Source organism: Scyliorhinus torazame, chromosome 15, assembly GCF_047496885.1.
Source record: "Scyliorhinus torazame isolate Kashiwa2021f chromosome 15, sScyTor2.1, whole genome shotgun sequence".
Taxonomy (NCBI): domain Eukaryota; kingdom Metazoa; phylum Chordata; class Chondrichthyes; order Carcharhiniformes; family Scyliorhinidae; genus Scyliorhinus; species Scyliorhinus torazame.
In genome coordinates this window covers 157,045,620-157,069,261 of record NC_092721.1, presented here as the reverse complement: position 1 = coordinate 157,069,261, position 23,642 = coordinate 157,045,620, and the positions used below count along the sequence as shown (strand labels likewise).

The 23,642-nt window shown below is 48.1% G+C and overlaps 1 protein-coding gene across 6 annotated transcripts in view; it reads right to left on the bottom strand.

Moving 5' to 3' along the window:
• LOC140391931 (protein furry homolog) overlaps positions 1–23,642 on the bottom strand; it is a 790,380-nt gene that overhangs the window by 499,745 nt on the left and 266,993 nt on the right. For all 6 annotated transcript variants that reach the window (XM_072476991.1, XM_072476992.1, XM_072476988.1 and 3 more), the window contains one exon: positions 13,681–13,734. In XM_072476991.1, coding sequence (XP_072333092.1) covers positions 13,681–13,734 — 54 coding nt within the window. The remainder of the gene's footprint in view (positions 1–13,680; positions 13,735–23,642) is intronic.

Genomic DNA, 23,642 nt, shown 5'->3' with positions numbered 1-23,642 from the left:
AAAGTAGGTCGATTGGCCTCGCTAAATTGCCCCTTAATTGGAAAAAATGAATTGGGTACTCTAAATTTTTTTAAAAAAGAAATTGACTTTTCCACCCTGGAGAAAAGCGTATGACTATCCACTCTGTCCATATCACTCAATTTTATAAACCTCTTATCAGGTGGCCCCTCAACCTCCGCCGTTCCAGTGAAAACAATCAGAGTTTATCCAACTTCTCCTCATATCTAATACCCTCTAGTTCAGGCAACATCCTGGTAAACCTCTTCTGTGTCCTCTCCAAAGCATCCACATCCTTCTGGTAGTGTGGCGACCAGAATTTATGCAATATTCCAAATATGGCCTAATTAAGGTTCTGTACAGCAGCAGCAATGTTTGCCAATTTTTATATTCAATGCCCCGACTGGTGAAGGCAGGCATGCTGTATGCCTTCTTGACTATTTTATCTACCTGCATTGCCACTTTCAGTGATCTGTGGACCTGAGCACCCAGATGCCTCTGCCTGTCAATACTCCTAAGGGTTTGCCATTTACTGTATAAATACCCACCTGTATTAGACCTTCCAAAATGCATACCTCATATTTGTCCGGATTAAAATCCATCTGCCAGTTCTCCGCACAAGTCTCCAACCGATCTATATCCAGCGTGTTCCAGGCACTCACCACCCCCTCTGTAAATAACTTGCCTCGCACATCTCCTCTTCACTATCTGCAATTCCACCAATCTTTGTGTCATCCGCAAACTTATTAATCAGACCAGCCACATTTTCCTCCAAATCGTTTATATATACACAAACAAGAAAGGTCCCAGCACTAATCCCTGCAGAACACCAGTAGTCACAGCCTTGCATTCATAAAAGCACTCTTCCACCGCTATCCTCTTGTCTTCTATGACTGAGCCAGTCTTGCCAGCTCACCTCTGATCAGGTGTGACTTCACTTTTGCACCAGTCTGCCATGAGGAACCTTGTCAAAGGCTTTACTAAAGTCCATGTAGACAACATCCACTGCCCTTCCCTCATTAATCATCTTAGTTACTGCTTCAAAAAACTTGAAGTTAGTGAGACATTAGTGAGTCCATTTGTTTCCAAATGTAAGTAAATCCTGTCCCTAAGAATCTTCTCCAATAATTTTCCTAAAGGACCAGAAGTGTTTTTACAACAATTGACAATGGTTTCATAGTCATCATTAGACTTTAAATTTCAGATTTTTTTTTTCTTGAATTCCCAAATTTCACCATCTGCCAAACAACTGCTTATCAACCTCCATTGACAGGTTCCCTTCTTCCTGCCCTTGCTGCTCCTCCCATCATCGATCTGTCAGTGGAGGAGCAGCAATATTAGGAGAGGGAACCTGTGATTCGAGGTGCTGGAGCATTCATAGAATCCCTACAGTGCAGTAAGAGGTCATTCGGTCCATCAGGTCTGCACCGGCTGTTGGGTGACCTAAAAGAGGTCTTTAAAGTTATTAAATGTTTTGATAGAGTGGATGCAGAGATAATATGGGATGGCATAAGTAGAGGCTATGAATATAAGATGGTCACCAAGAAATCCAATAGGGAACTTAAAATAAAGTTCTTTATCCAATTAGTGGTGAGAATGTCAAAATTCCTGCCACAAGTAGCATTTGAAGTGAAGATGAGGTGCATTTAAAGAGAAGCTAGATAAGCATGTACGGGAGAAGCAGATGGAATGTTACGATGATAGATTTAGATGATGGAAGATGGAGGAGGCTCTAGTGAAGCATAACACGGACATGGACTGGTTGGACTGAATGGCCTGTATCTGTGTTGTCTATCCTATATAATCCATATCAAGTACAGCGGTGCCTCATTCCCTTCTGTCAAAAATACTCATTACTCCAGGAGCATTCTGAAGGACAAAGATGATGATGCCTAATTTCTATTCTCTACAAACAATCATCTCCTTAAACCCCTCTCCACTGCATCTCCATTCTTATATCCAACAAATGTGAAGGGCTCATTAATGTCTTCGTCACAAAGATTGATACCAATGCTACCTCTAATTTTTTTCAAAAATTGTGCACGGCCTATTCATTTAAGTGTACAGGACCTTTAATTTATTTTTGTTGTGCAATAACTGAAAAGGACCAGCTTGTGCTTGGCCTGTAATGAAACTTTGGGTTCCTACATAGTTTTGAGACCATTCAGGTTAGAGAGAACAGTGATTAAAACCATTCATTCAGCTGCCTCTGCATTATCAATCTGTCTTAGAATCCTTACAGTGCAGAGAGGGGCCATTCAGCCCATCTGCACTGACCCTCCAAAAGAGCACTTCACCTTGGTCCACTCCACTATCCTCAAAACATTGATCATGGCCAATCTACCTAACCTGCACATCTTTAGACACTAAAGAGGCAATTTTTAGCAAGGCCAATAAACCTAAACTTCACACCTTTGGTGGTGGGAGGAAACCGGATCCAGCACCTGGAAGAAACCCATGCAGACACTGGGAGAATATGCAAACTCCACATAGTCACTCAAGGTCAGAATCTGCCACTGTGAGACAGCAGTGCTAACCACTGCGCCACCTTCTTCTTGCCAACCAAGTTTAATCCTCTGTCCACCATATCCCTCTGTGCATGAAAATTACCAAGCCATCTCTAAGCTCTCTCCAAACTGCTTTAACATGCTGTCACCTTTGGAATCTATGCCAATCCAACAGGCAACACATTATTTAAATCTTTCTTCAGATTTTCATCTCCATCACAATACTGGTGGCCCCACTAAAAATTATAAATGACATCCATTGCCACTGTGACAGCCAAGCATTAGGAAGGCAGAGAGCATGTTTGTTTTTATTCACTCAACCTATTGAATGACAGAGCAGTCTTGAGGGTTGAATGGCCTACTCTTGCTCCTAATTCATACATTCATATAGCAAGGTGGTTGGACTACAAAAGTAAGAAAATCTTGCTGCAATTATATAGAGTTTGGTGAGACCACACCTAGATACTTACCTCAGACAGAGCACAACAAATGTTCACCAGGTTGACTCCTGGGATGAGAAGGTTGTCCTATGAGGGAGGATTGAGTAGAAAGGGCTTACGTTTTCTGGCATTTAAAAGAATGAGAAGTGACCTCATTAAAATATAAATAATTCTTTGAGGGCTTGACAGCACAGATGCCAAGAGTCAGTCTTCCCTTCTGGAGAGTCTATAACCAGGTGCATGGTTTCAAAATAAAGGATCAATCATTTAGATTTGAGATGAACGAAGGAGGTTCGGAATCTTTGGAATTCTCTAAATCAGAGGCATTTGGATGCACAGGTGTTGATTATATTTAAGAAAGAGGTTGACGGATTTGGGGTATTAAAGGAATCAATGGATTTGGGATAAGTAGGAAAGTGGAGTTGACATAGATCAGTCATGGGGCAGCTGCCTCACAGCACCAGAGACCCGCGTTCAATTCCAGCCTAGGATCACTGTCTTGTGTGGAGTTGTACGTTCTCCCCGTGTCTGCATGGGTTTCCTCTGGGTGCTCCGGTTTCCTCCCACAGTCCAAAGAAATGTGGGTTAGGTAGATTGGCCATGTTAAATTTCCCCTTAGTGTCCAGGAATGTGCAGGTTAGGCTATGGGGTTACGGGGATAGGGCAGGGTGAACGGGGGTGTGCACCTAGATAGTGTGCTCTTTCAAAGGGTCGGTGCAGACTCAGATGGGCCAAATGGCCTCCTTCTGCACTGTAGGGATTCTATGATTCAATGACTGGTCAATTTTGAAGGGCTCCTATTTCTTAAGTTCTTATGGGTTTCTCTTCCCATCCCCGAGCTTGTGGATTGGTCCAAGAATATATCCTTGAACTCCTCTTTGAACTTGTCTACATGTTGTCCTTGACATAATCCAAATACAAGCATTCAGGCGCCATAACAGCTCTCCCTCTCCAATGCCTCTGTTCTCATACTACTTTTGCAATGTTCAGTTTTGGTTAATATGCAATTTCCTTTGGTTAAATACTGGGAAAACCAAAGCCATTGGTCTCAGACCCTGACGCACACTCGATAACCTTCCAGCCAATTCTATCCTCTTTGATGGTCACTGCCCACGGTTGATTCAGACTGTTCAGAACTGTGGCACTCTAACTGACCAAAGTTGAAATTATAATAATAATCTTTAGTGTCACAAGTAGGCTTACATTAACACTGCAATGAAGTTACTGTGAAAAGCCCCTAGTCACCATATTCCGGCACCTGTTCGGGTACACAGAGGGAGAATTCAGAATGTCCAAATTACCTAACAGCACATGTGGGAAGAAATCGGAGCACCCGGAGGAAACCCATGCAGACACAGGGAGAACGTGCAGACTCCGCACCAACAGTGACCCAAGCCGGGAATCGAACCTGGGATCCTGGCGCTGTGAAGCAACAGTGCTAACCACTGTGCTACCGTGCCACCATTTTAAATGGGAGGACATTTCTGCTCATCCAGTACTGGATGTGGGATAAGTAGTTTGATAATTTAGTAACAGTGGAGGAACGGAGGGGTTTGGTGGTGAGGTAAAGCTGGGCTTTATAGTGTACATGTGAAAGCTAACATTTGGATGATGTCACCAAGTGGTAGCAGTAAATGAGAAATAGCAGGGGCCAAGGATGGATCCTTGGGGGACACCAGTACAAGAACTGTACTGAGTTAGAGAATTCATACTCCATATCCTCTCCTTCACAAAGATTGCCCACTTTTACCTCCCAAATATTCCCCACATCTATTCCGGTCGCATCCTATTTCCTGTTGAATCCCTACTGCTAAAATTAGATATTTCCTCAACTGCCACAATTACCTTACGGTCACTTCCCACCCTCCAGAAGCAGTAGCTCATCCAACCTCTACTGCACATATCACAATCTGTACCAAGTCCTGGTCACGCAACACACTTGTGCTTGCTGATCTACATTGGGAACTGTTCCCTCACTGTTTTAAAAATGTTGATGATTCCTTCATGGTCTCGACCCTTCCTATCTTTGAAAGTTCCTTCAGCCCAACAACTCTCCAAAAGTCTCTGTTCCTCTAAATTGCCCTCTTCTTGGCTTCTGGTGGCGGCCATGCGGTAGACAGTCGTGGACTTGGTGGCTCCTTTTTTTTTTTAACCTAAAAGTCCAGGTCGGGCTTTCGAACGCAATCCCAAAGTCCGGATTCCAATCAGCGAAGGTGTCGGCAAACTGTGCGAGAGGTCCGATGTGCATCCAATGAAGAATAACATGGAGGTGGGGTGGGGGGAGAAAGCGGCAGCAGACTAACTGCGAGGCTCTGGAGAAAGCATGTGAAGGTGCAATGGTGGCGGGCCCGGTCTCTGTGCTCCCAGTCCCCTCCTCCTGATGCTGACCGCGCATACAAGGTGCTGAGAAGGAAACTGAAGGCAGGTGAACAACCAAGGGCGATTGGGGTACGACTGAACCGATTCCCGAGGTGAGTCAGGCAGGCGAAAAAGAGCGTATGGGAGGGGGGGGGGCGTAATCAGGATTACCCCGAGTGGGGTATGGGACTGGCTAAACAGCATGCCGGTTTTAATAACGTCAAGGCAGTTCTCCACAAGGAAGGTGTGAGATTTGGAATGCTGTATCCAGCTCGTCTGTGGATCACGTTCCGTAAACCGGAATACTTCTTGGACAGCCCGGAGGATGTGGATAAGTTTCATCGAGACCAGGGGTTGGGAATTTGTAAATATGTTAAATTGTTAAATGTTGTTGTTGAGTCGTTGGGGATTGTGTTGTTAGTTTGATTGTTGTGTATTCTAATACTGTTGCTATGTTTCTCTTTCTATTACTCTCCTTCCAGTTTTCTATTTTGTTCTAATGAGGTGAGTCTGGTGCTCATGAGCAGGGGGGATGGAGAGGAAGGGATGGGAGGTATCTATTTGCTTGGGCACTTTCCTTTTTATTTGTCTGCGATCAGGAATAGGTGTTTTGGCAGGTTCAGGGTAGTTGCAGGCCTCGTGCGGGGGCCACCATAGCGGTGTGAAAAACCGTAAACAGAAGGGATGTGGGGGTCAAAATGGTGCGAGGAGGGTAGGGTTTAATACATTTATTTATTTTGGTTTAATTTGAGAGTGGGGAGGGTGGGATAGCTGACCGTTTAAGTATTGTTAGGGTGCTGCGATTTGGAAGTCAACGGCAGTGGAAGCCTAGTGGTGGCCCTATAAGACGCGGCTTGAGAACCTGGGGGGTTTGGCTCAAGCGCAAATATGGCTGATTTTCGGGGGGGGGGGGGGGAACAGGTGCCCCCTCACTCGATTGGTAACTTGGAATGGTCCTGTTAAAAGGCTGCGCATATTTGCTCATCTGAAGACCCTGGGAGTAGACGTGACGTTTCTCCAGGAGACTCATTTGAAGGTGGCAGCCCAGATAAGACTGAGAAGGGGATGGGTTGGTCAGGTTTACTACTCAGGATTGGATATGATACAAGAGGGGTGGCTGTGGTAATAAGTAGAAGGGTGTCGTTCTCAATGAAGAGGTTCATTGCTGATCCGAGTGGTAGATATGTGTTGGTGAGTCGGCAGTTGGATGGCTCCCCAGTGGTATTGTGCAATATACATGCCCCAAATTGGGAAGATGTAGACTTTGTGAGGTGGCTTCTGTCCCTGATCCCGGACCTAGATTCGCACAAACTCATCCTAGGGGGAGACAGACTTCAATATAGTTCTGGACCTGGAGTTGACCGATCAAGCCCTAGGTCTGGGAGGATGTCGGCAATGGTTGGGGAACTGTCAAAATTCACGTGTGCATGTCACGTAGATCCTCAGCGCTTTGGGAGGCCTAAGGTGTGGGAGTACTCTTTCTTTTCACACGTTCATAAGTGTTATTCTCAAATAGATTTTTTTGTTTTAGGCAAGTAGCTGATTCCTAGAAATGCTGGGACACAGTACTTGCCGATCGTGGTGTCCTAGCCACGCCCTGCACTGGGTGGACCTGCGAGAGAGAAAAAACGTCCCCTTGTAGACTTCAGTGGCGATTGGATGTTGGTCTCCATGCAGATCAGGGAATACGAGAGAGATTGGAAAGAGTCATTCGTAATTATATGGATCAGAACGACACTAGGGAGGTCTCCGCCGGGGTGTTGTGGGAAGCATTGAAGGCTGTGGTTAGAGGAGAACTCATTTCGATCCAGACCTATAGACGAAGAGTGGAGCGAGAAAAGCAATTGGGATTGGTGGAGGTGATCTTCGCAGTTGATTGCAGTTAACCTGGAATCACAGGATGAAGCACTGCTGAGCATTAGAGGCTCCAGCTGGAGTTTAATTTGGTTGTCACCTCACAGGAGGCAGTGAGACAGCTGTGCAGGGCCAGGGGATTCATGTATGAACATGGGGAGAGGTCTGGTAGGATGCTGGCCCACCAACTGAGGAAGCAGACAGCTGCTAGGGTAATAGGAGCAAGTGGGGGGGGGGGGGGGGGGGGGGGGGGGGGGGGTGGTGGTTACGGACCCAGCAGGGATTAATAACATTTTTGCGTCCTATCATCAAAGGCTACATCGTGGGCAGCACAGTAGCACAGTGGTTAGCACGGTTGCTTCATAGCGCCAGGGAGCCGTGTTCGATTCCCGGCTAGGGTCACTGTGCGGAGTGTGCACATTCTCCCAGTGACTGCGTGGGTTTCCTCCGGGTGCTCTGGTTTCCTCCCACAAGTCTCGAAAGACATGGGGCGGGATTCTTCGACCCCCCCCGCCAGGCCGGAGAATCGGCCCTGGGGGGTGCCCCCGCAGTGGCCTGGCCCGCAATCGGGGCCCACCGATCCGCAGGTGGGCCTGTGCCGTGGGGGCACTCTTTCCCTGTGTACCTCTGCCATGGCCGGTGCGGAGACGAACCCCCCTGCGCATGCACTGGGATGACACCAGCACACACTGGTGCACATGCGGCAACTCCGCCAGCTGGCGGAAGCCCTTTGGTGCCGGTTGGCAAGGCGGCAAGCCCCTTCCGCGCCGGTTGGTGCGGCGCCAACCCCACCGCCGACAGCCTAGTCCCTGAAGGTGCGGATGATTCCACACCTTCCGGGCAGCCTGACGCCGGAGTGGTTCACGCCACTCCTTGGCGCCGGGACCACCCGCCCCACAGGGTATGGGAGAATCCCGCCCATGCTGTTAGAGAATTCAAAATGTCCAATCCATCTATGTACCCGAACAGGTGCCGTAGTGTGGTGACTAGGGGTTTTTCCACAGTAACTTAATTGCAGTGTTAATGTAAGCCTACTTGTGACACTAATAAAGATTATTATTATATTAATTGGTACCGCCACCTGGGGGCAAAATGAGACATAGATTCCTGGCTGGGTTGGAGTTTCCATGGGTGGATCAGACTAGGGCGCAGAGATTGGGGGCTCCGGTAGGTCTGCGGGAGCTGCTGGGTGTGTGAATTCGGTGCAGTCAGGGAAGGCCTTGGGACCAGACGGATTCCCAGCCGAATTTTATAAGCGTTTCGACACGTTGCTGGGTCCGTTAATGGTCCGAATGTACAATGCGGTGCTGGAGAGGGGCTCGCTCCCCTTATCCAAAAATGTACAAAGATCCTGAGCAATGCGGTTTATTTATCGTCCTTTTTCACTCCTGAATGTAGATGCAAAGCTTCTGGCCAAGATCTTAGCTATCTGTGTTGAGGGATACGTTCCAGATGTCGTCGGAGAGGATCAAACTGGGTTCGTAAAAGGCAAATTGTTGGCGACCAATATACGGAGGATGCTGAACGTAATCATGATGCCCGCTGGAGGAAATGAGGTGGATGTTGTGGTGTCAATGGATGCCGAGAAGACATTCTCCAGAGTGTAATGGACATACCTATTTGACATTTTGGAGTGATTTGGGTTCGGTCAAGGATTTGTGGACTGGGTTAAACTGTTGTATATAGCCCCGAACGCAAGCATCTCCACTAACGGGGTTAACTCTGAATATGTCACTCTGCAGCATGGGCCGAGGCAGGGATGCCCACTCTGTCCTTTGCTATTCACCGTTGCGATTGAGCCTTTGGCAATGGCTTTTCGGACGGGGAGAGGTGAACTCCGGATTAAGTCTCGTGAATGTAACAAGACTATTAAGATGGTGATCCTAGTTGCATTTCGAACCACCCAATCGTTCTGCCCAAATCCTTTTTCAGAGAGATTAAATGCTTGTCCTGGGCTGTGTTGGGCGGGGAGGGTTCCCCATATTAAAAGAATTGGTCCGGAGAGGAGTAGACAAGGAGTGAATCATAGAACTTACAGTGCAGAAGGAGGCCATTGGCCCATCAAGTCTGCACCGGCTCTTTGAAAGAGCACCCTACCCAAACCTCCACACTATCCCCATAACCCAGAACCCCACCCAACACCAAGGGAAATTTAACATGGCCAATCCACCTAACCTGCACATCTTTGCACGGTGGGTGGACATCAGAGCACCCGGAGGAAACCCACGCACGCACGGGGAGAACGAGTGGCCTGGGCATTTCCAATTTTCAATGTTACTACTGGGCTGCTAATATTGTTATGGTCTGAAGATGGATGTTGCACCAAGGGTTGGTATGGTGCAGAGTGGAGGAGGCCTCGTATAGAGAGACTTCCTGAAGGGTATTGTCTTTGGCTCCCCTTCCATTTTCAGCAGGTAGGTGCTCATCAAACCCAGTGGTGGTTTCCACTGAGGGTTTGAAACCAGTGCCGGTTATTTTGGCTTGGGGGGCATGTACAGGATTAGTGGTAACCATAGATTCGTCCCAATGGGATTGGATGGCAGGTTTAAGGAATGGGACCGGCTGGGGATCAAATGCTTTGAGGACCTGTTTTTGGGTCGGAATTTTGCGGACCTAACTGAGCTGGTGGAGGCCTATCAAATACCCAGCGGTAACGAATGTAGGTACCTCCAGATAAGAGCCAGAGGTGGTTTTGTTCCCAATGTTGCCACCCTTGGGTCTACAGGACAGGCTCCTCATGGATGATGATATTGGGGAGGGACAGATTTCAGATGCCACAGTTCGCTTGTGCGGCGACTATAAACTTAGTGAATACGGTTTCCCGACTCGACCGATATCCAATGCTTCGCATAGGGGATCTCTACGCGAAGCTTGCAGGCGGACTCTCGTTCACAAAATTAGATATGAGTCACGCCTACCTACAGTTGGAGCTGGACCCTGCCTCCCGACCATATGTAACGATTAATACACACCGGGGCCTGTATGAATATACACATTTGCCCTTTGGAGTATCCTCTGCCTGCGTTATTTTTCAACGCGTTATGGAGGACATTTTGAGATGTTTACCGCGTGTCGCTGTCTACTTCGATGACGTTTTGATCAAAGGGATGTCGGAGCAGGAATATTTGGAAAATCTTGAGGCTGTCCTTAGGTGCTTTTCGGAGGCTGGAGTCCGTTTACGTCGCACAAAGTGCGTCTTTCAGGTGAAGGAAGTAGTCTACCTGGGTTATCGGGTAGACCGCAAAGTTTTGTACCCCGTCGCAGAGAAAGGTGCGCGCGATTCAACAGGCCCCCGCCCCGACTGACACTTCGCGTCTTCGTTCTTTTCTCGGCCTCGTAAACTACGTGACGTTGCTCCCCAATCTGGCAACCATGCTGGCCCCATTGCACCTTCTGCTAAAGAAAAACCACACCTGGGTTTGGGGTCAGCCGAAAGAAACCGCTTTCCGGCGGGTAAAACAACAATTGTCGTCGTCTGGGTTACTAACCCACTATGATCCTGGAAAGCCTTTGCTCGTCACATGTGATGCATCCCCGTATGGTATTGGGGCCGTCCTGTTCCACAAGATGGAGAACAGGGCCGAGCAGCTGATCGCTTTCGCCTCCCGCACATTGACTGTAGCGGAAAAAAAGTACACGCAGATCGATAAGGGGAGCCTGGCAGTGGTCTTTGCGGTGAAACGTTTGCACCAGTACGTGTATGGCTGCCATTTCACTATCGTGACTGATCATAAGCCTCTGCTGGGACTTTTCAGAGAGGATAAGCCAATACCGCCCATTGCTTCCGCATGGTTCCAGCGCTGGGCTTTGTTGCTTGCTGCATACGAGTATTCTCTGGAGCACAAACCAGGAACGCAGATATCGAATGCCGATGCACTGAGCCGATTGCCTTTATCGACTGGCCCCATGTCGACCCCCACGACCGGTGAGGTGGTTGAAACCCTAAATTATATGGACACCTTGCCTGTCACGACATCACAGATCCATGAGTGGAGCCAGTCCTGTCAAAGGTTCAGCACATAGTCCTTAATGGTGGGCAGCATAGACAGCTCCCAGGCGAGTTGCGGGCATTTTTCTCCAAGCTGTCAGAATTCAGCGCGGAAGACGGTATCCTCTTGTGGGGGACGCGTGTGATTGTCCCGGAAAAAGGACAGGAGCTGATACTAAGAGACTTGCACAATGGGCATCCAGTGGTGACCAAAATGAAAATGTTGGCCCAGAGTTATGTCTGGTGGCCAGGCCTTGACACCGACATTGAGAAGGCGGCCCAAAACTGCTCCATTTGCCAGGAGCATCAGAAGCTTCCGCCGGCCGCCCCCCTACATCACTGGGAATGGCCAGGGCGGCCTTGGGCACTCTTGCATGCGGATTTCGCCGGCCCTTTTCAAGGATCCATGTTCCTTCTATTAATCGATGCCCAGTCTAAATGGCTAGAGGTGCATAAAAATGGTAGGCACAACGTCCTGCGCAACAATTGAGAAGGTGCGTTTGTCTTTCAGTACGCATGGCCTCCCCGAGGTGCTGGTCACGGATAACGGCACTCCATTCACAAGTGAGGAGTTTGCAAGGTTCATGAAGATGAACGGCATACGCCATATCCGCACTGCCCCATACCACCCGGCTTCAAATGGGTTGGCGGAGCGCGCAGTGCAGACATTCAAATGGGGCCTAAAGATGCAGTCTTTCGGGTCAATGGACACGAGACTGGCTCGCTTTTTGTTTTCGTATAGGACCACCCCCGATGCGGTGACTGGGGTAGCTCCCGCAGAACTTCTAATGGGCCGGAGACTTCACACCCGCCTTAGCATGGTTTTCCCGGACATTGGCGCAAAAGTACGCCGCACACAAGAACGGCAGGGACGTGGTTTTTCTCGGCATCGGCCGATTCGGCAGTTTGCGCCTGGTGACCCAGTGATCGTTCGGAATTTTGCTGGTGGTGCCCAGTGGGTCCCTGGCGTAATCCTTTGCCAAACGGGCCCTATATCTTACCAGGTGCAAGCCCGGGGCCGTCTCCAGTGCAAACATGTAGACCACGTTTGGTCCAGAAGACTATCCCTTCCAAAGATTCCCCGACCCCGGAGCTCATTTCTACAGCCACAGAGACCAGACACAATGGAAAGTAGTCCTCACAATCTTCCTCTGGTGCCTCACTCAAAGCCAGCGCAGGTCGTTACAGACGCGTGGAGATAGAGACGGCGAGATGATGGAGGCAGCAGACTCTGACTCCGAGATGGAGACACAGGTCGCATCAGAGGGGGAATCCTCGGACCCACGGGCCGTGGATGTACAACCGTTACGCCGTTCATCACGGAACCGCCGGGCTCCATCTCGTTACACGCCGCCTGATCCAGCGCCTCGTGCAAATGCTGTCTGGCCTGCGGCAAAACGAGACCGACTCCCTCCTTCGCCAGGGTCTTCGGTGGATTCCTTTTACTTTTGGGGGGTGGAGGGGGGTGTTATAACCTGCCTGCTTACCATTGGCTGGGGACTAATGACAATCCCACAATCCTGTGTGAGTATGAGCTTCCCCAATGAGGGGGGGGGGGGCGCGGGGCGGAGAAATCATTAGCAGACTCCCTGTATAAATAAAGCTGGCCAGTTTGGAACCAGCCAGGAAGGAGTGAGCAGCAAGCAAAGTTGCTGCTGCTGTTGTATATATATGTTATTGTAAATAAATGTTATTTCTTTGTATCGTTAAAACTCGTGCTGGATTCTTCGTGGCCCTCACAAAACTGACCAAAACTAGTGGGGTTTTGGGAGGGTGTTAGATATGTATTGTCTCGGGTGGTGGTCATGTCTTCTCCATGGGTAGCTATCTTTGGGGTGTCTGAGGATCCTGGTGTCATGGTGGGAAAGGATGTTGGTGTCTTGGCTTTTACCTCCCTACTAGCTCGAGGGAGAATTTTACTTAATTGCCAGGCCACAGAACCACCAAGCACTGGGTCATGGGTACAGGACTTTGCTGAGTTTCTTCATTTGGAGTGAATTAAGTTTGTCATGAGAGGTTCGGATATGTAATGCGGTGTTAGATGTTGTTTTGTGTTATGGACTGTTCCTGTATTCTCTGCATGCTTTAGATACACCTTCAATAAATTATCTTTCTTCAGATCCCATTCACTTCATCTAAAATTACCTTCATCAATCTATGTTCTATGCTCAGTAATTCGAAGTGTCTATGCCCCTCTAGACACTTCTCCTCGACGTCTAATCAAGTTTTTAAATCACCTTTCTCAATAACCATGTGGTTCAGCATCCATTTAGATAATTACACTTCTGTGAACCACCTTGATTCATTACTATAAAAGGCACAATATAAATTCAGGTTCTTGTTATTGCCAGATATCATAACTGTTAATTAAATGCGGAGGGTAAATATGTCACTACAATCTCTTAAATTGTTTTGCAAAACCAGTACTGTTTATTGCAGCCTTCTGACGATGTCACCTGCTGATTATTTTGTAAATAAATCCTTTTCTATTAAAATAAATGGACCAAGCATTTATTAATTATTCTGTTTTGCTTACCTGATCAAACTGTGGGTCTTCGCCCCTTTGCAAAGATTTTGTCAATGGCTTTTCCTGCAACAGAAAATGTCACAAAGCTAAGCATAAATTCATTAAATAACCCATTATCAGGATAACACTGTAGGTAACATTCTTCCTGTGCACTTCTGCACATTTGCAACATTTCAAATTATTCAAGAGTTTTCTTAAAATTTGCCAGTAATTTGTTTAAATGATGGGTTATAAGCATTCTAATATTAAAAAGATCAGAATGATGTTGTGGAAATGTATTACAGTGTGCAGCAAAATTAGCTGCTATTATACAATCATTTGCTGGTCTTGTACCATCACTTGGTCAAGTTGCAAGTTACAGTGCTCTCTGCCCAACCATCAGTGGTCCTACATCAACACAAGCAGATATAGGTGGCCAGACATTAGCTGGTACATGTAGAAGCTACGAGTCTCAAAGGAGATTTGAAGACATCACAAAGATATGTGAAAGTATAACTAACTATAATATTGGATTGTTCTCTAGAAGCAGTCTTTGGACAGGGTTTTATTATATTAAACCACCTGATTTCAAGCAGTTTTAGGATAATACAACATTGAAGTAGAAAGGCCTACCCCTGTCCCACATCTGCCCTACAAAATATCTTGCCTCTCCACTAGCTACAGTGTTGGCCAGCTACTCTTGGACCTTCCTGCTACATTTAAATCATGGATCTGGGGGATTGATCTGGGGCAACCATACAATTTTCTTGCTTTCCTGCTGTAGTACCACTGGGCCATAGGAAGACCAGTACTGTGAGGGTGGTACACAAAGTTACACAGCACAGATATATCATTAGACATTCAGTGATTGTGCTAGCTATTTGAGAGAACAATCCAAAATGAATGCACTGGGGACCCTGAAACATTAATTGATTTTATCGAAGGGTGTGGTTTTATTTGTCTGACACGGGATGTGGGCGTCATTGGCTAGCCCGACATTCATTGCCCGTTCCATTGTCATTAAGGTGGTGGAGAGCTGCCTTCTTCAACTGTTGCACCGAAAGTGCTATTAGAAAAGTCATTCCAGGGGGACCATGTGATGTAGGTGCGGGAATAGCTGCTTTCATAGAATTATCATAGAATTTACAGTGCAGAAGGAGGCCATTCAGCCCATCGAGTCTGCACCGGCTCTTAGAAAGAGCACCCTACCAAAGGTCAACACCTCCACCCTATCCCCATAATCCAGTAACCCCACCCAACACTAATGGTAGTTTTGGACACTAAGGGCAATTTATCATGGCCAATCCACCTAAGCTGCACATCTTTGGACTGTGGGAGGAAACCGGAGCACCCGGAGGAAACCCACGCACACACGGGGAGAATGTGCAGACTCCGCACAGACAGTGACCCAAGCCGGAATCGAACCTGGGACCCTGGAGCTGTGAAGCAATTGTGCTATCCACAATGTTATTGTGCTGCCCTTTCCCTCGGGTTCTGGCATCACTCACTTTATAATCCATCATTTATCCTGATTGCACAGGTTTGCAGAATCTATGAGCTAATATTTGGTGTTATGTCCCTGGAAGAGTTCTGGATTGGTATTGATGAGAACGTGCTGAAAAACATGAAGAAATCCGGCGATAACAGGGCAGTCGGATTCAGCAGGGGCTGGAGCCACCATTTCAATATGGTGACTTGATCCTCGGCAGGTCTCTGAACCTGTCGCTTGCTGAGGTGCTCTCAGATGCGCTGAAAATGATGACTTCCAGCAATATCCTTGTTATTGATCAAAGATTTGGTGTGCTGACACAGGGCTTGAGTGCTCATGAGACTGAGTTGCAGAATATCAAGAAAAGATTTGACGAAGCAAAGGAAAGAATCCGGAAGGTCAGAAATGTTGCTTCTTCAGGTGAAGCTTGTATTCAATTCTTAGAAAACCAGTAATGTGGCATGTCAGAAATCCTGGTAGATTTGGAGGACTGAGGTCAGAGAAAGAATATCCAAGTTGTCGGTCTGCTTGAGGGAGTGGAGGGTAAGTGCTCCTGTTTCTTTGCGAACTTGCTGCTATATTTTCTTAGGCTGGATGTGAAGGCTGGAGGTTTCAAATTGGAAAGAATGTACCGTATCCTATCTTTGAGGTCAAGGCACAATCAACATTCCAGGCCAATAATCATTCGCTTCCACAATTTTAAAGATAGCCAAGGGTCCTGTGAAGGCGAGGTGTGGTGGGACCTGGCTCCACGAGAGAGCAAAGATGTCCTTTTCCCCCGACTTTTTGGCGGTGACGCAGCTTAAGGTTCGAGGCTTTGTGAAGTTCAAAGGCAACTCAAGGCACCTGGAATGAATTATGTTATGCATTATCCTACGACCCTGAAAGTGTTATCCAGAGACTCCGTTAAGTCTTTTGATAATCCGTCAACTATCTTGGCCTTCATTAAGTCTACGAAGGGGAGGGAATTAGACTGATATTCTGCTGCCCGGTACTCTCAAATTTTCGAAGCCTTATACACTTTGATCCGGATGCTCTCCCTATTGTTGTTTGATTTTATGGTCTGATTTTATTGTCATTTATCCTGCTAAAGGGAGACACTAATATTTCAGCACAGCAATTAATGTCTTTTTCTGGTCCTGTTTTGGGGACTCTTATTATCCTTATGGATGGTAACTGTGCTGTGTGCTAGTTATCTGTGGCTTTCAATATTATTCATGTATTAATCATGGCAGATTAGAGTGGCACCATTGACAACGCGTGGGTGGTGGATACAGGTTTTCATGGGTGGACTTAAAATGCAGTAGGGGCGTTTCACCCATTCCCTTGGTGGCTCTTCTTTTTTCTGAGGAGGATGTATCCAGTTGGTAATGACAGTATCGCCATAGGGTTACTCCTGCAGGTCCTCACTTTGGTTGACGAATGTCCCTTAAGAGCTTTTGGGGTTGTGATTTTTTTTTGGTATTATTCGTTATGATGTTAACTAAATCCTACTTAAGTACAGACAGGTCTTTTATCCATGTAAGGAACACTTGACATGTTGGAGCCTTTGGTACAGACTAAGATGGCGGAGGGGTGTTATGGCGCACGTCTGATTGTGGCACGAATTCTATCCTACATGTCATCTGAAGGTCTATGCAATGGTTGTGACCAATTTTAAACTTTGCTCATGGAATGAAAAGGGAATCTATCAAAAGGAAAAAGATCCTTTTTTTCCTCAAGGAGGGTAAAACGGATATAGCCCTGTTACAGGAGACTCACTTGGATGACAGGGAGTACTGAAAACTGAGGGAATGGGTGGGTCAGGACTTTTTCAACAAGTAGTGGGGGTGTTGCAATCCTAACCAACAATAATGTTCCTCTGAAGGTCGAGAACTGTGTTAAGGATAAAGGTGGTAGGTATGTGATAGTTACACAGGCTGGTAGACGGGAAAGCTGTCTCAGTAATGAATACGTATGGCCCACTGAATTACTCCCCAGAGTTTATCACTAAGACTTTTTCAGACTTTGCAGAATTGGCTTTGGCCAATTTGTTTGTGGGTGCTGACTTCAATTATGAACCTCTTGATGGACAAGCTTCTGGTCATTAGGAATCACCACATCCTACAGGCCAGAGTTCTGGCATTGGCATGTGAAGAGGTGAATTATTTGGATGTTGGAAGGGTACCATCTGCGGATTCCCATATTTCCTCTTCCTTTATTTTTTGATCCATGGATGCTTAATGGATGGATCTTTAAGTCAAGCAGCAGAGAGAAGGAGGATTTCAAGAAGTTGGAACATAGTATCTGGTGCAGTCAGCTTTAAGACAGCAAGACCCTGACTTTCCAGCACCCGAGAGATGGTTCAATTGGTTGGCTGGAGGCCAATGAATTGGCCAAAAGGCCGTATTCTGCCAGTTATCAGGTGGTGCTTGGGTCCTACTCGAGTGGAATGATCTTCAGAGACCCAAGGAGCTCCATGTGAATCTTGGACACTCAGGGGAAGGACCTGCTCTCCCTCTCCAGAAAGATATAGATGTATAGATAGCGAGATAGAGATAAGTTAAAGTGGGGGAGATTAGGAATTAAGATAATACAGTTAATCAGCTGTATTTTCTGCATATTTCCTTATTGTTCTTGTTATAAATAAAAATTTACAAACCTGATGACTGTAATTATTGGGCAGCCAAGGGCTAAAGACTTCGGGTATTTTTAGAAAAATTATTGGTTAATTTAATTGTGTTGCAACTCCGGTTCAGGTAGGGCTGGAAATGACCGTGAACTAGCCCAGGGTGTCATTAAAAATGCATGGAGGACTTAGTATTCTAGGGATAAAGATTTAACTTTTTTCTCAGTCCCCCATCAGTGTCACATTGGAGTTGATTATTTATTTGTGCCGAGGACCATCCTCTTGTTCTATTGGTAGCATTATAATTTCTGACCATGCCCTTCTTCCTAGAATTTCTGATTGAGGGCTTTTGCCTTGCAGTTTGACGCCTCCTTATATAGGGGTGCATCATATACTACATATTTTAAGAAGTTTATATTTTCTACCCAGTTAATTTTGTTTATTATTTTTAATAAAATTCATTTTTTCCAATTAAGGGGCAATTTAGCATGGTCAATCCACCTACCCTGCACATCTTTGGGTTGTGGGGGCGAGACCCACGCAGACATGGGAGAATGTGCAAACTCCACATGGACAGTGACCCAGAGCCGGGAACGAACCTGAGACCTCGGCACCGTGAGGCTGCAGGGCTAACCCACTGCACCACCGTGCTGCCCGTTAATTCCAATTATGATGACATTCCCTCCACATTATGGGAGACTTGCAAGGCCTATGCTAGGGAACTGGTTATTTCTTACACAAAAGGTGTGGAATGCTGGAGAACCAGCATTAGTTGGAAGTCTGTTTGTGTAATGCGGAGGAAAGATTTAGGAGGACCCCTGACAAGCAGTTATTGAAGGAAGTTAACGCAGCTAGGGTGGCTCCCGACTCCTTAAACTGCATGAGTTTGGGAATAAGCCGAGTACGTACTTGCCCTGTCTGACTAAGAAGAAGGCAGACTTTAGAGGTATTCCCTCCATGCGATATTCAGAGGTAAGAGGCTAATGAAGATGGAGGAGATTAATGGGGCCTTTAGAGATTTTTAGTCTGGTGATGTGATGGCTGGCATCAAACGTTTTTTCTCTTTCCTTTGGCTCCTGGTGGCATTGGAGGATCAGCCCTTAGCCTTTATTGTACTTATCTCTAAAGATGAGGTGGCTGCACCAATTAGGGAGCTTCAGCTGGGTAAGGTACCAGGACCAAATGGTTTTTATTTAATAAACATTTTGTGGAGGTATTTTTTGGCATTGTAACAGCAGCAATATAAACAGTCTACATGAGACTAAAAAAATAGTACAGGTCCCACCATTAATTAACCCCCTTATCTACGCTGACCTAAACCCCCCCCCCTGCTGACAATTAATTTTCCGCGAAGAAGTCGATGAATGGTTGCCACCTCCGGGCGAACCCCAACAGTGACCCTCTCAGGGCGAACTTGATTTTCTCCAAACAGAGAAAGCTAGCCATGTCTGATAGCCAGGTCTCCGACTTCGGCGGCTTTGAGTCCCTCCAAGCTAACAGTATCCGTCTCCGGGCTACCAGGGAAGCAAAGGCCAAAACATCTGCCTCCTTCTCCTCCTGGATTTCCGGATTTTGCGACACCCCGAAAATCACCACCTCTGGACTCATTGCCGCCCTTGTTTTCAATACCTTGCACATGACATCAGCAAACCCCTGCCAAAATCCCCTAAGCTTTGGACATGCCCAGAACATGTGGACATGGTTCGCTCGTTCTCCCACAAATTTTGCACACCGGTCTTCCACCCCAAAGAATCTGCTCTTCCGGGCCACTGTCATGTGGGCCCGGTGAACGACTTTGAATTGAATCAGGCTGAGCCTGGCACATGTTGCGGCCGGGTTGACTCTAATCAAATGCGTCCGCCCATAGACCATCCTCGATCGCTCCTCCCAGCTCCTCCTCCCACTTGCGCTTCAGCCCCTCGGTCTGCGTCTCCTCTGATCCCATAAGTTCCTTGTAAATGTCCAAGACGCACCCCTCTCCTACCCATCCTCTGGAAACTACCCTGTCCTGAATCCCCCTTAGCGGCAGGAGTGGGAAGGTTGATACCTGTCTAAGCAGAAAGTCCCACACCTGCAGATATCTAAATTTGTTTCCCCTCACCAATGCAAACTTCTCCTCCAGCGCCCTCATACTCGGAAAGCTCCCCTCAATAAACAAGTCCCCCATCCTCTCAATCCCCGCTCTCCGCCATATTCGGAACCCCCATCCATACTCCCCGTGGAAAACCCATTATCGCAGATTGGGGACCAGACTGATGCTCCCAAGGCTCCCACATGCTGCCTCCACAGGCCCCAAACTCTCAGGGCTGCCACCACCACTGGGTTGGTGGAGTACTGCGCCGGCGTGAACAGCAGAGGCGCAGTTACCAGTGCTCTCAAACTTGTTCCCTTGCATGAAGCTGCCTCCATATGCACCCATGCCGACCACCCCCCCCCCCCCCCACCCCCAACCACTTCCTAATCATGGCTATGTTAGCCGCCCAGTAATAGTTGCTAAAATTCGGCAGCGCCAGCCTGCCCTCTCCCAGACTCCGCTCAAGCATTACCCTCCTTACTCGCGGGGACTTGCCCCCCCACACGAAGCCCGCAATAACTGTGTTGACCCGCTTAAAAAAGGACCGCGGAATAAAGATGGGGTGACATTGAAATACAAACAGGAATCTCAGGAGGACCGTCATTTTCACCGTTTGGACTCTCCCAGCTGGAGACAACGGGAGCACATCCCATCTCCGGAAATCATCTTTCATCTGATTTACCAACCGGGCCAAGTTCAATTTATGTAGCCGGTCCCAACCCCGCGCTACTTGAATACCTAGGTACCTGAAACTGTCCCCTACCAGTCTAAGCGTCAGTTCCCCCAGTCCCCTCTCCTGACCCCTCGCCTGGACCGCAAACGTCTCGCTCTTCCCCATATTAAGCTTATACCCAGAGAACCGGCCAAATTCCCCGAAAATTCCCATTTCTTCCATCCCCTCAATTGGATCTGAAACATACAGGAGCAGGTCATCCACATAAAGCGAAACTCTGTGCTCCACCACCCACCCCCCGGACCTGCCCCTTGAAGCTCTCAGAGCAAATGCCAGCGGCTCTAAAGCCAGCGCAAACAACAGTGGGGAGAGGGGGCATCCCTGTCTCGTCCCCCGGTGCAGTCTAAAATAGTCCGAAGTCGTCCTATTCGTCCGTACACTTGCCACAGGAGCCTGGTACAGCAACCTGACCCAGTCAATAAAGTCCCTCCCAAAACCGAACCGCCCCAGAACCTCCCATAAATAATCCCATTCAACCCGGTCAAAAGCTTTTTCCGCATCCATCGCGACCACTACCTCCACTTCCCTACTTTCCGGAAAATCATGATCACATTTAACAGCGTTCTTACGTTGGCCACCAGCTGCCTGCCCTTAACGAACCCAGTCTGATCCTCCACAATAACGTCCGGTACTCAATCCTCGAGGACAAAATTTTGGCCAACAGTTTGGCGTCTACATTCAACAGGGATATCGGCCTGTGGGACCCACATAGCTCCGAGTTCGTGTCCCGTTTTAGGATAAGCGAAATCGTGGCCTGTGACATAGTCTAGGTCTAGGGCAGAACCCCTCTTTCCCTTGCCTCATTAAACACCTTCATCAGCACCGGTCCCAATATCCCGGAGAACTTTTTGTAGAACTCCGCTGGGTGCCCGTCCGGTCCCGGGGCCTTACCAGACTGCATGGCCTTCAAGCTCTCCACTATCTCTTCCAACCCGATCGGGGCCCCCAGTCCTTCTACCAGCTCCCCGTCCACCTTCGGGAAAGTCAGCCCCTCCAGGAAGTGCCTTATCCCCTCCGGTCCCGTAGGGGGTTCCGACCTGTACAGCCTGTTGTAGAAATCCCTAAACGCCTTACTCACCCCTGCCGAATCCCCAACCAAGTTCCCATCCCAGTCAATAACTTTCCCTATTTCTCTAGCTGTCTCCCTCTTTCTGAGCTGCTGTGCCAGCATCCTGCTGGCCTTCTCACCATGCTCGTAGATCGCCCCCCTAGCCATTCTGAACTGTTCCACTGCCCTCCCTGTGGTTAACAAGCCGAACACCGCCTGTAGCCTCCGCCGTTCCCTTAAAAGCCCCATCTCTGGAGTCTCCGCGTACCTCCTGTCGAATCTCTTACCAGTCGGTCCGTCTCTGCCCTGTCTGTCCTGTCCCTGTGAGCCCGGATCGAGATCAGCTCTCCTCTCACCACTGCCTTCAGCGCTTCCCAGACCACCGCTGCTGAGACTTCCCCCGTATCGTTTACCTGCAGGTAATTTTGTATGCATTTCCTCAGCCTCTCGCACATCGCTTCGTCCGCCAACAGCCCTACATCTAACCTCCATTGTAAGCGCTGATTACTATCTTTACTAGCCTGCAGGTCAACCCAGTGTGGAGCATGGTCTGAGATTGTGATCGTCGAGTGCCCAGTGTCCACCACCCCTGCCAGCAAGGCCCTACCCAAAATAAAGAAATCGATCCGAGAGTATACCTTATGTACGTGGGAGTAGAAGGAGAACTCCTTCACCCTCAGCTGCCGAAATCTCCATGGATCCACCCCCCCCAATCTGCTCCATGAACCCTTTCAGTTCCTTTGCCATTGCTGGCACCCTGCCTGTTTTCGAGCATGACCGATCCAGGCCGTGATCAATAACTGTATTAAAGTCCCCTCCCATGACCAGCTTGTGCGAGTCCAGGTCCGGTATCTTCCCCAACATCCTCTTTATGAAATCCACGTCATCCCAATTTGGCGCATACACATTAACCAGCACTACCTTCATCCCTCAGCTTACCACTAACCATAATATATCAACCTCCCACATCCGAAACTATTCTGCCCACCTCAAATATCACCCGCTTACTAATCAATATCACAACCCTTCTCGTCTTTGTGTCCAGCCCCGAGTGGAAGACCTGACTGACCCAGCCTTTCCTCAATCTAACCTGGTCCGCTACTCTAAGGTGCGTCTCCTGCAGCATTACCACGTCCGCCTTCAGTCTCCTCAGGTGCGCGAACACACGTGCCCTCTTAACCGGCCCATTTAACCTCGAACATTCCAAGTGATCAGCTTAGTTTGGGGGGGGGGGGGGGAAACAGTGCCCCCCCCCTACGCCGATCAGCCATCCCCTATCTTGGGCCCTCCTCCAGCCCATGCGCCGTGCCTCCTCCGGCCCACCCCCCGGCAGCCCCCGCCACCGACCTCCTCTCTGTCCCTCAACCGAAGAGCCTCCCTCATCAGCAGAACAGCTCCCCCCCACCCTAGCAACACCACTCTGAAACCTAACCCATACACTAAACAAAACATATGCACAGCCTCCACTACGCTTCCGTGAGCTAGCTCACCCAGCTAGCTTGGTGGCCCCCGCCCCCGCTGCCAGGTAGTCTCCCACCCATTGTTCCCTCACTCCCCTCCCTCCCGCTCACACAAACAAATTCCCTCATCTAACGATCCCCACACCATCACCAAACTGAAAGAAAAACACTGAAATCCAAACAAGCACGTCTCCATCCCACAAAAGTGCACATCAAAGCAAAAGGCATTGCCAACATTCAACAAAAAGAAATCCCGAAAACGAAAAACTGTTTTCCCCCCTTCTTAAACAGAACTCAAAAGCAGAAGAGGAAGAAAAAAAAAACCCCAATATAAGCCAAAAAGTTGCATCGAAGTTCAAAAGTTCTCAGTCCACCACCAGTCCTTTTCTTTTCGCGAAGTCCAGCGCGTCTTTGGGCGACTCAAAATAATGATGCTGGTCCTCATACGTGACCCAGAGACGAGCCGGATACAGCAGTCCAAACTTCACCTGTTTCTTGAAGAAGATTGACTTAACTTGGTTGAAGCCTGCCCTTTTCCTAACCACCTCCACACTCAGGTCTTGGTACACCCGCAGGAAAC